The sequence below is a fragment of the Vitis riparia genome, chromosome 7 (genome assembly GCF_004353265.1).
Source record: "Vitis riparia cultivar Riparia Gloire de Montpellier isolate 1030 chromosome 7, EGFV_Vit.rip_1.0, whole genome shotgun sequence".
Lineage (NCBI taxonomy): Eukaryota > Viridiplantae > Streptophyta > Magnoliopsida > Vitales > Vitaceae > Vitis > Vitis riparia.
The window spans coordinates 15443473-15455093 of NC_048437.1; the positions used below are offsets into that span (position 1 = coordinate 15443473).

Here is an 11621-nt window from a genome sequence, read left to right on the forward strand (position 1 = left end):
AGAGAACTTTGAAACATAGTTCGTGAAATATGAAGGAGAGACAAAAATACAATTGGAATTCCAATACATGTTAATGATGGTTGAGTAGAAATAGGACACATAACATCTTTTAAAAGTCTTGTATCTTCCGGTTCCTAAAACTTTAAGACATTTGTAATTACTTGATTAGTATAACTACGATAAGGAGCTAAGATAATTGCTCATCTCTAAATTTCTATAATTTATTTTTATAAATTAGCCTAATGACCCTACCTATTATTTTTATCATTTTTTACTAAAAATAAAAATAAGAGACTATAAATAAAATTTTTCCGTTCAATAATAATGACCAATTATCTAATTATTTAATAAAATGATGAGTGAAAATAGAAAAAGGAAAAATAGAAATAGAAAAAACCAAAAGGGTAAGAAAGGGAAGAGGAAGTAAGATTTACATAGAGAAATACAAGTGGCAGCCAATCAGTCATTCTTATGGGCGATGAATAAATCTTATAATTAAAAAGGAGTCTCTGGAAGCATCCTGGCCCTTCGTGTTAATCTAAACCCTTGGAAGTCTCTAGAACCAGGTCTGCCTTCAGCTTTCTCTACATAAAAGCCCCTCTCTTACCCCCGAGCCTCCACGCCCAGATATAACATTTGCTGCATTCTCTCATAGCCTTCTGATTCTGTCGCACTCTCGCATTTTCTCTCCGTTTCTTGGCATTTCCTTTACTTTTTTTCTTGAGAAATGGATGAGGATTTTGACATTCCAGCTGCGGAAGAGATGAACGACGACATGGATCTTCCCGATGAGAGCCCCATCCTCAAGGTCGGGGAGGAGAAGGAGATCGGGAAGCAGGGATTGAAGAAGAAGCTTGTCAAGGAGGGTGAAGGCTGGGACACCCCTGAAAATGGCGATGAAGTTGAAGGTACTCATCCCCCGATCACCCATTTCTCAACTGTATCAATTCTTTTTTCTTTTTTTCTTTTCTTTTTTACTATGCTGCAATTATTGGATTGATTTTGAGTTTTTTGTTGATTTTCAGTTCATTACACTGGGACTTTGCTTGATGGAACTCAGTTCGATTCCAGCCGTGATAGGGGGACTCCGTTCAAGTTCACCCTTGGCCAAGGTATGCATAGGGTTTTGTTGACGAAATTTGATAGAAAATTTTAATTGATTAATTAATTGATTGTTTGGTTTTTCAACTTTGTGGTTTCGATTATTTTGTTGTCATTTGACCGATTATGATCTCTCCGGTTCTGAATTGATGCCGCAAATCGATTATGAAATATATATTTGATATGCTTACTTTGTGTGGTCCTTTGACTAGAGAACTGTATCAATGGTAGCAAGTCTATGTTTACAGTGCATGTGAAAAACTCCAGCAAAACCTGTTACTCGATAACAATTTGTTTCTAATTTTAGCCTTTTGTTTTAAAGCGCTTAAATTGTTAATCATGTTTTGGATTTCGTGTTGTAGTCTAAAAAAATCCTTAGGCGGTCAAAAATTGCTACTAAAGGGGCTGAGTGATCGGTTTATGTCATACTGGGGGAGTTCTCTTCTTGTTATGTTTTTCTACCAGACAATTGAAGATAGTTCCTTCGATAGTTATGGTACATTTCCACTTAGTTTAAAACTTAAAGAGTAATGGACCGAAAGAAATCTCCTCATTTCTTTATTTGGCTCCCTACTTGGGTAGAAAAGAATAGGGAAGATAAATGATTCGAAAGAAATGAAACTGTTGTTGGTTGGGCCAGTGAGAGGTATAAAGTTACTTGCAGAATGATGTTATTGTTTTAATTCGGTGGTTGAGATTGAATTTCAAATTGCTAAGAGCTGGGATTGAGTGGTGATATGTACCCACTTTGGTCCAGAGTTTTCCATTTTGGTTACATAACTTAGAAAACTGTTTGATCATGTTTATGGTCCCTTTTTCCTTTCAGAAAAAAAGAAAAAGAAAAAAGGTAGACAGTACAATTTTTAACCTAAAAAGTGTTTTTGAAAAGAAAAAAAAGGGTAAGGGCTTGTTTGTAATGTTTTAAAAAATAATTTTGAGTAAAAACTTTGTCAAATAATATTCATCCATGCTTTCTAAAAAAAAGTTGTCACAATTTCTATTTTGTAGCTTATTTGACGATGGCTGTGCAGTAAGCATTTTTTTTTTTAACCATATGTTTATTTTTATTTTTGTTTTTGTTTTGTTTTGAAAAAAAAACTCATTTTTTTTAACTACATGTTTAGTTCTTTGAAAAAACTTGAGGAAAAATGTGGGGGAAAGAAAAATAAAATGAAAATCAGAAGAAAATAAAAAGTAACAAGATATAAAAAAAAATTAGTTTAATTTTAATAATGATTTCTATTTGTTTCTTCAAATTGATTTTTGTTTTTTTATATGAAAATGAAATAATTTGAAATTATATAAATTTTTAATTAGTTTTAGCTATATTTAATTTTTTGTAAGTATTTTTATGTAGTAAATCAAGCACCAGAAAATCATTTTTTTGTATAATTTGTTAGTACTTTTTTGAACTAAACTTACAGTGAAGAAAAAAATATTATGTTTCCTGGATTGACCATAAATTTTCTTTGAAAGATTTTATTGCTAAAAAGGTTTGGCTGTTGTTGGATCCTTGGAGACAGAACACTCTCTTATCTTCTTCCTATGCTGTGATGATAGGGCAAGTGATCAAGGGATGGGACCAAGGAATCAAGACCATGAAGAAGGGTGAAAATGCCATCTTCACTATTCCTCCTGAATTGGCCTATGGTGAATCTGGGTCTTCAACAACCATTCCTCCCAATGCCACTCTCCAATTCGATGTTGAACTGCTATCTTGGACTAGTGTCAAGGATATCTGCAAGGATGGTGGGATTTTCAAGAAGATTGTCACTGAAGGAGACAAATGGGAGAACCCCAAGGACCTTGATGAAGTGTTTGGTACTGAACAAGACTCTGTTCTCCCTACCTTTGGTTAATAAATCATGTCCTTTCCAGTGACTAATTGTATTGCCATGTTGCTATGAATGCAGTTAAGTATGAGGCTCGGCTAGAGGATGGCACCTTGGTTGCAAAATCTGATGGTGTTGAGTTCACTGTCAAAGAGGGTCAGTATCCCTTTGTTTCTTTTAAACTTAAAAGTATTTAGCCTTGTGTTTGTAGTTTACTGTACATGGACTCTTGATATTATATTTCTGTGAACAGATTATTTCTGTCCTGCCCTGGCCAAGGCTGTGAAGACAATGAAGAAAGGAGAAAAGGTTATTTTGACAGTGAAGCCACAATGTAAGTTGTTTTATGATGGATGGATGTATTTTTAGACTTGAAACAATCCTATTGTTAGGGTGATAACATTGATGATGCTTCTTGGTTCTTCTATACCCCTAATAACTTTTGGTGGTGCCTGCAGATGGATTTGGGGAGAAAGGCAAACCAGCCTCTGGTGAGGAGGGTGCAGTTCCACCAAATGCAACACTTGAAATAACTCTTGAGTTGGTATCATGGAAGACTGTGACAGAGGTAACTGATGACAAAAAGGTCATCAAGAAAATTTTAAAGGAAGGAGAGGGATACGAACGTCCAAATGAAGGAGCTGTTGTCAAATGTTAGTAAGAGTTGAATCATTTCAGTTGTGAAGTCATCTATAACCCTAAAGTTTCAACTTATCTGACAAGTTCTTTTGATTGGAATTTGGCAGTAAAATTGATTGGAAAATTGCAAGATGGAACAGTGTTTCTGAAGAAGGGTCATGGTGAAGGAGAGGATCTCTTCGAGTTTAAGACTGATGATGGTAATTATAATTCAGTTTTTCAACCCATGGTAGGTTTTTAGGTTTGTACTCTTATTTTGACCTCGAGGAATGAATTTTTCCCTTTCTGGACAGAGCAAGTTATCGATGGGCTTGATAGAGCTGTAATGACAATGAAGAAGGGTGAGGTAGCCCTTCTCACTATTCATTCAGATTATGCATTTGGCTCATCTGAGTCATCGCAAGAATTGGCTGTGGTCCCTCCCAACTCAACAGTCTACTATGAAGTGGAGCTTGAGTCCTTCGTTAAGGTCTGTAATATTTGTTTCGTCTAAATATTCTTTTTCCACATGATATCTATAATATTTCATAACTAAGTTGACGTGTGTTACCTGGCCTATTCTTTCAGGACAAGGAATCTTGGGATATGAACACTGAAGAGAAGATTGAGGCTGCTAGCAAGAAGAAGGAAGAAGGCAATGTGCTATTCAAGGCTGGTAAATATGCAAGAGCCTCAAAGAGATATGAGAAGGTAACATCATATGTGGGATATGCTTATCTATTGATTAGCGGTCTCTGCCATTCGTCTGTCCTCAATTTATCTTTCTTTTGGTTGCAATGCAGGCTGCAAAGTACATTGAGTATGATTCCTCTTTTGGTGAAGAAGAGAAGAAGCAGGCCAAAACTCTCAAGGTTACTTGCAACCTCAATAATGCGGCATGCAAGCTGAAATTGAAAGACTACAAGGAGGCTGAGAAGCTGTGCACTAAGGTAGCTCCCATAAGCATGATGAGAACACCTTTAAACTTAAAATCCATGTTGCACCTCTTTTAACTTTGAAGGGATCTCCACATGTAGGTTCTAGACATTCAAAGTAAGAATGTGAAGGCACTTTACAGGAGGGCTCAAGCATATATTCATCTGGCAGATCTTGATTTGGCCGAGTTTGATATTAAGAAAGCTCTTGAAATTGACCCTGATAACAGGTATCAGATTATATCTTGCCTCTTGATCTGATTTGCAATGTGATGAACTTTTACAATACAATGATTGAAATTATCACAACATGTCCATTAATAAGGTAGTAGATCCCAACTGAGGAAAGAATTATAACTATTAATGTTTGTTTAAAACAGGGATGTAAAGCTGGAGTATAGAACTTTAAAGGAAAAAATGAAGGAGTACAATAAGAAAGAGGCCAAATTCTATGGCAACATGTTTGCAAGGATGAACAAGTTAGAGGCACTCGAGACCAATGTAAGTTTCTAATTTATGCATTCTTGATTTGTTATTATATTGCATATAAGAACAGTGGTGCATTGTTAGAAGGATAAAAAATTGGGTAGTAAGAAAATAAAAATAAAATTAGCAACTCAAACATTGATATGTATGAACATTTTTATTAATGAATGGCCCTAATGGGGTTTTGTGTTTGTGATATGCAGAAAGCAACTAAGGAGGCAGAACCAATGAGCATAGACAGCAAGGCATAAGTGGAGTTTAAAATGAACTTCAGTTGTGTGATGATGATACAGAATGAAGGCTCAATATTTCTGTCTTTCTTCTGCTTTTTTCTTTTTCTTGGTTTTGGAACCACTTGGGGGTCTGTGGCATTGAGAGTTTATAATGGATTGTTGACATAATTTGTTATTTGCTAAAACTACCATTAACAAATTATAACTGCCAAGGAAAGTAGTGTTTCAACTTGTCACATATTCTGAATGTTGAAATGCCTTGAGAAGTCTGTTTAAGATCTTAATACTATCTGTTGTTTCAAAAATCATAGTCGCAAATGTTTGTTTTGTTGTAGGCTTTGGAAATTCATAAACGTTTGGCCTTTGGACTGCGCCAGATAGTGAGAGCAGCGGGTCCGTTGTTCAGAATAGTGTTTTTTCGTGGGATCAAGAGGAATATTGGAATGTGTTCTCACTTTGATCATTGTTCATAGTTTTTGAGTTATGCATACGTAGGGATGGTACTCGGGGAGGGAGGTTTTTTGAAGCCCCTCCGCATCATCCTTCCTGCCAGTTGATTCACCGATCACACATTCTTCTCGTAGGACGTCAATACCTCATAATATTGTTGCATTGGTTGGAGGTGCCTGGGCGCAAGGCATGATCTGAGTGTGGTTTGTGCACATCATATAAAAAATTTACATGTGATGTGCTCGTATGTCATCAGTTGTATTGGAAAATTCCAACCCACATCAGACGGACTCACATGTTATTTAAGAGTTCGAATTCCAACAAGAACGTGAAAACCATTCAAGACTTGCATTCCTCGAGAAGGTGATTGATTATTTAGAAACTCTAGTCATAGAAATAAGCCAAGAATGTCATTTGACCAAATCCAACGAAAGACGATGCATATAAACATCTGACCAAAATAAAAAATAATTCAAAAGGAATGGAGAGATTTCATTTAATCTCTAATATTAAGTGTTTTTATTCCCTAGGTGCTAAGTTGTTTTCGAAAACACATTTCAAAAAATAAATAATTAAAAACTTGTTTGAATAAATTGTTTTTAAAAATAATTTTTATTTTTATTTTGTAAAGAAAACAATTGTAAAATTCAATTTATGTTATTAAACTAAATTTAATCCAAGTTTTGTTAAAAATAAAAATAATTTTGTAATCATACATATATTAAAAAATAATAGTTTTTAATAAAATATGGATGATAATAATAATAATATAATAAAATCATAATTTATATTTTTTTATAAGATATTATAATTTTGAAATTATATTAAATATAATTATCAATATATTAAAATATAATTTTATAATTATATTTTTTATAAGATATTATAAAAATATGGATATTAGCATTCTCATAAAAGTATAATTGATTTATTTTGTTAAAAATAAATAAAAGAAATAATAATTTCTAATTTTATTTTATTTTAAATAAATTTTAAAATAAATAATTTTTTTTAAGATATAAATGAGTCAAATTCTTTTAAGTTCTTAAAAAATTAAATTTTATTTAATTTTTAAATAGACAAATTCTTAAGTGAGTACGAGGATTTTCATCCTCCCTTCCATAAAACAAAGGAAGCACTAGAATCATTTTAGGCTCGATATTTACTTGAAAAGTAGCTAAAGGCAAGTCTAAGTAAGATGGGGCTGTGACTTGAGTGACTTGTAACTAGTCCCTTATAGCCCTAAGTGGCTGGTTATTTGAGTTAAATCCTTCATTCATCACACCCTATCATTACCACCTTTGTTTAGATTTTGAAATTTTGTTTGAGGAGGTCATAGTGTGGTGTATTAAGGGAAATATTGGTAGGAAGTAGGTTGGTGACTTGGTATCCTCCCTTTGGAATCTCTTCCCCAATGCATCATATTACTTGAAATGGAGTGCTTATAATGTTGGGTTTACCAACCAAAGCTAAAACAACTAAGAGAACTACAAAGAAAAGGATGGAGAATGGGTAAAATATACCTTGAGGTATTAAAGCAACAAGTATATAACCAAAAATATCTTAGAATTGCTAATGTTGAATTCCCTAGAAACAACTTTGGTTCACCACTCTTTGGTTTACTTATTTTTATCTTATTTTGAAAATATATTTACAATAAAGTTTTTACAAGGAGAAACTAAACCAATTTAATCATTAAAATTTAAACCAAAAAAAAAAAAAATTAACAGTTTGTGGACCCCGCATTTCGGCTCAATGCGTTTTCCACTCGATGGCGAGCTCGATTTTTATTTGAAAAATTGATTTTTATTTATTGTTTGAAAATGGCTTGGAGTCGCCACTTATTTTTGTTTTATTTTTAAGGGGTAAACAAAATAAGAAAGAAAAACCCTAAGTGTGACTCCTTGTTTTGGAAAAGGTGGTCTGTGAAAAACCGGATCGGGTTCGGGGGTCAGGTTACTTATCGGGAAGGTACGGTAAAGACCGTAGCATCCCTCTAAGTCCCTAAAAACGGGTCTCTACTAATAAAATGAAGTAATCATGGCAGTCAACAAGAAAATCGATGAATACTCAAATCGATCATGCACAATACGAGAGTCAGAAAATGCATATGAATTAACCAGAGTGAGAATGAGCACATACCTGGGTAACGAACCTTCATGCGCTATCAAGAAAAAGGTTAGCACATAATTAAAGAATAAACTCAAGCATGTCATAGAGCAGAATGAATCAATCAGGTGTGGTGATCAAATCAATCAATCAAAAATCACTTATGTAGGGCCCCCACCAAAGCCCGTTTATTTTAGTATGAATTAATTCCATAAATTCCATTATTCGGAATTACGGAATTTAATTCATACTTATTTCAAAACGTTTTAAAGATAGAGAAGATATGAAAATTGTTTGCCAGAAATAAAGATGGCGGTAAAATTTTATTGAAACGAGACTTTTGGGGCCTAAGAAAAATGTTAAGGATGGAAAAATTTTGGAGATCTGAAATTAATTAAAAACCAGAATTGAAGAATTTATTTACAAAATAAGGTTTAAGAAAATTGTTTTCAAAAATAATAAAAAAAAAAATGATAGAATGAGAGATGGCACGTGGCGTAAGAATGGCCATGCGAAAGGTGGCCATGCAAGATCCTCATCAATGAGGATTTGACTAAGTGTTCCAAGGGTTGAATTGTAATCAGAACATAAGATTGATTACTTGATATGACCTTACTAGTCTTCCTGACGGGCTTCAAGATTCTTCAATTCTGGTTTTTAATTAATTTCAGATCTCCAAAATTTTTCCATCCTTAACATTTTTCTTAGGCCCCAAAAGTCTCGTTTCAATAAAATTTTACCGCCATCTTTATTTCTGGCAAACAATTTTCATATCTTCTCTATCTTTAAAACGTTTTGAAATAAGTATGAATTAAATTCCGTAATTCCGAATAATGGAATTTATGGAATTAATTCATACTAAAATAAACGGGCTTTGGTGGGGGCCCTACATAAGTGATTTTTGATTGATTGATTTGATCACCACACTTGATTGATTCATTCTGCTCTATGACATGCTTGAGTTTATTCTTTAATTATGTGCTAACCCTTTTTCTTGATAGCGCATGAAGGTTCATTACCCAGGTACGTGCTCATTCTCACTCTGGTTAATTCATATGCATTTTCTGACTCTCGTATTGTGCATGATCGATTTGAGTATTCATCAATTTTCTTGTTGACTGCCACGATTACTTCATTTTATTAGTAGAGACCCGTTTTTAGGGACTTAGAGGGATGCTACGGTCTTTACCGTACCTTCCCGATCAGTAACCTGACCCCCGAACCCGATCCGATTTTTCACAGACCACCTTTTCCAAAACAAGGAGTCACACTTAGGGTTTTTATTTCTTATTTTGTTTACCCCTTAAAAATAAAACAAAAATAAGTGGCGACTCCAAGTCATTTTCAAACAATAAATAAAAATCAATTTTTCAAATAAAAATCGAGCTCGCCATCGAGTGGAAAACGCATTGAGCCGAAATGCGGGGTCCACAAAATGGCGACTCCACTGGGGAATTCAGTGGTTGATTTGGTTAGAGACACTAATACAACCATGAAAGGTTGACCAAGTCAAGAGATGGCACAAATGGTATGGCTATATTCAGGTTCGTACAGCTCTTTGTTTTTTACTAACCTGGAGGTAGCTGGCAGATCACTCCATGGGCAACCTGTAGAGATCTGGAGAAGCACACTGATGAAATTATCTGAAGGTCAATCCATAGTCAATTCTGAAGATGAACTGCGTAATTGTCTTCAAAGTAGCTTAGATGCCCTTGATGACGGGAATATTATGCTGAAGGAGTGTTCTATGGACTTGGGCTCATTTCCTGAATACCAAAAAAAAAAAAATCCCTGCCACTGCTCTTGTAGATATGTGGGCGGAATTGTACAAACTAGATAAAGGTGGCATTTATGCCATTTCCAACCTTCAGAAACTCTACTCTCGGAATTTGCTTAATCTTGTGGTCACAAGGAATGATGCAAATGAGATTGATTGGTGCTACAACGATGCCTTTGTCATGCAGCATGATCTTCTCAGGGATCTAGCCATTTATCAGAGCAACCAGGAGCCCATAGAAAAGAGGAAAAGACTAATCGTGGACTTGACAGGAAACCGACTCCCCGAGTGGTGGACTAAAGAAATGCAACCCCGATTAAATGCCTGTCTTGTGTTCATCTCCACAGACGAAATGTTCTCCTAAAGCTGGTGCAACATGCAACTTCCTGAAGCTGAGGTTCTAATACTGAACTTTAATCAGACAGAAAAGAAATACGAATTGCCAGAGTTCATGAAGCAAATGGATGAACTGAAAGTTCTAGTAGTAACAAATTATGGTTTCTGCACTGCTGAATTGACTAATTTTTCAGTACTTGGTTCCTTATCCAATCTAAAGAGAATCAGGTTAGAGCAAGTTTCAGTTCCAACACTATGCAACACCAGTATAGAATTGAAGAATCTTGAAGCCCGTCAGGAAGACTAGTAAGGTCATATCAGGTAATCAATCTTATGTTCTGATTACAATTCAACCCTTGGAACACTTAGTCAAATCCTCATTGATGAGGATCTTGCATGGCCACCTTTCGCATGGCCATCCTTACGCCACGTGCCATCTCTCATTCTATCATTTTTTTTATTATTATTTTTGAAAACAATTTTCTTAAACCTTATTTTGTAAATAAATTCTTCAATTCTGGTTTTTAATTAATTTCAGATCTCCAAAATTTTTCCATCCTTAACATTTTTCTTAGGCCCCAAAAGTCTCGTTTCAATAAAATTTTACCGCCATCTTTATTTCTGGCAAACAATTTTCATATCTTCTCTATCTTTAAAACGTTTTGAAATAAGTATGAATTAAATTTCGTAATTCCGAATAATGGAATTTATGGAATTAATTCATACTAAAATAAACGGGTTTTGGTGAGGGCCCTACATAAGTGATTTTTGATTGATTGATTTGATCACCACACTTGATTGATTCATTCTGCTCTATGACATGCTTGAGTTTGTTCTTTAATTATGTGCTAACCCTTTTTCTTGATAGCGCATGAAGGTTCGTTACCCAGGTACATGCTCATTCTCACTCTGGTTAATTCATATGCATTTTCTGACTCTCGTATTGTGCATGATCGATTTGAGTATTCATCGATTTTCTTGTTGACTGCCACGATTACTTCATTTTATTAGTAGAGACCCGTTTTTAGGGACTTAGAGGGATGCTACGGTCTTTACCGTACCTTCCCGATAAGTAACCTGACCTCCGAACCCGATCCGGTTTTTCACATACCACATTTTCCAAAACAAGGAGTCACACTTAGGGTTTTTCTTTCTTATTTTGTTTACCCTTTAAAAATAAAACAAAAATAAGTGGCGACTCCAAGTCATTTTCAAACAATAAATAAAAATCAATTTTTCAAATAAAAATCGAGCTCGCCATCGAGTGGAAAACGCATTGAGCCGAAATGCGGGGTCCACAAAATGGCGACTCCACTGGGGACTTTTAGAGGGTCAAGCTTGAACTTAAAGTGAAGCAAATGTGGCGTTTGATGAGTCGATCAGTGGGTACTCATCTCTTGATTGCACATTGAGAGTTCTCGAGTTTTCACTTGGGACATTGACGTGTTGATCATGTTGGTTGATTGTTTTGGTTGGGGATTATGATATAGCCAGTTTCTTCATGCTTGATTGATATATTCGTATGAGATATTTGACATGCTGATTATGAGATTGATTATCTTGATTGAGGATTTTGATTTTTCTGTGCTTCATTGCCATGATTGTTGAGTATATTGACATGCTGATTATATTGATTGATCATCTTGCCTTGCTTAGCATAGTCATTCTGATTTTGCCATGATTGTTCTATTCACCTCACATGCATGGATTCACTGGTGTATATCATTTGACTTGATGTGTTGAT

The 11621-nt window shown here is 34.8% G+C and overlaps 1 protein-coding gene across 1 annotated transcript; it reads left to right on the forward strand.

Moving 5' to 3' along the window:
* Window positions 1-593: 593 nt before the first annotated feature.
* LOC117918601 (peptidyl-prolyl cis-trans isomerase FKBP62-like) lies at window positions 594-5510 on the forward strand. Its single transcript, XM_034835361.1, has 13 exons — window positions 594-908; window positions 1026-1112; window positions 2662-2922; window positions 3015-3089; window positions 3187-3267; window positions 3392-3586; window positions 3680-3772; window positions 3866-4041; window positions 4140-4262; window positions 4355-4501; window positions 4589-4716; window positions 4867-4987; window positions 5176-5510. Exons 1-13 carry the CDS (start codon window positions 728-730, stop codon window positions 5221-5223), a joined length of 1716 nt encoding a protein of 571 aa, XP_034691252.1. The 5' UTR covers window positions 594-727; the 3' UTR covers window positions 5224-5510.
* The last annotated feature ends 6111 nt before the right edge of the window (window positions 5511-11621 follow it).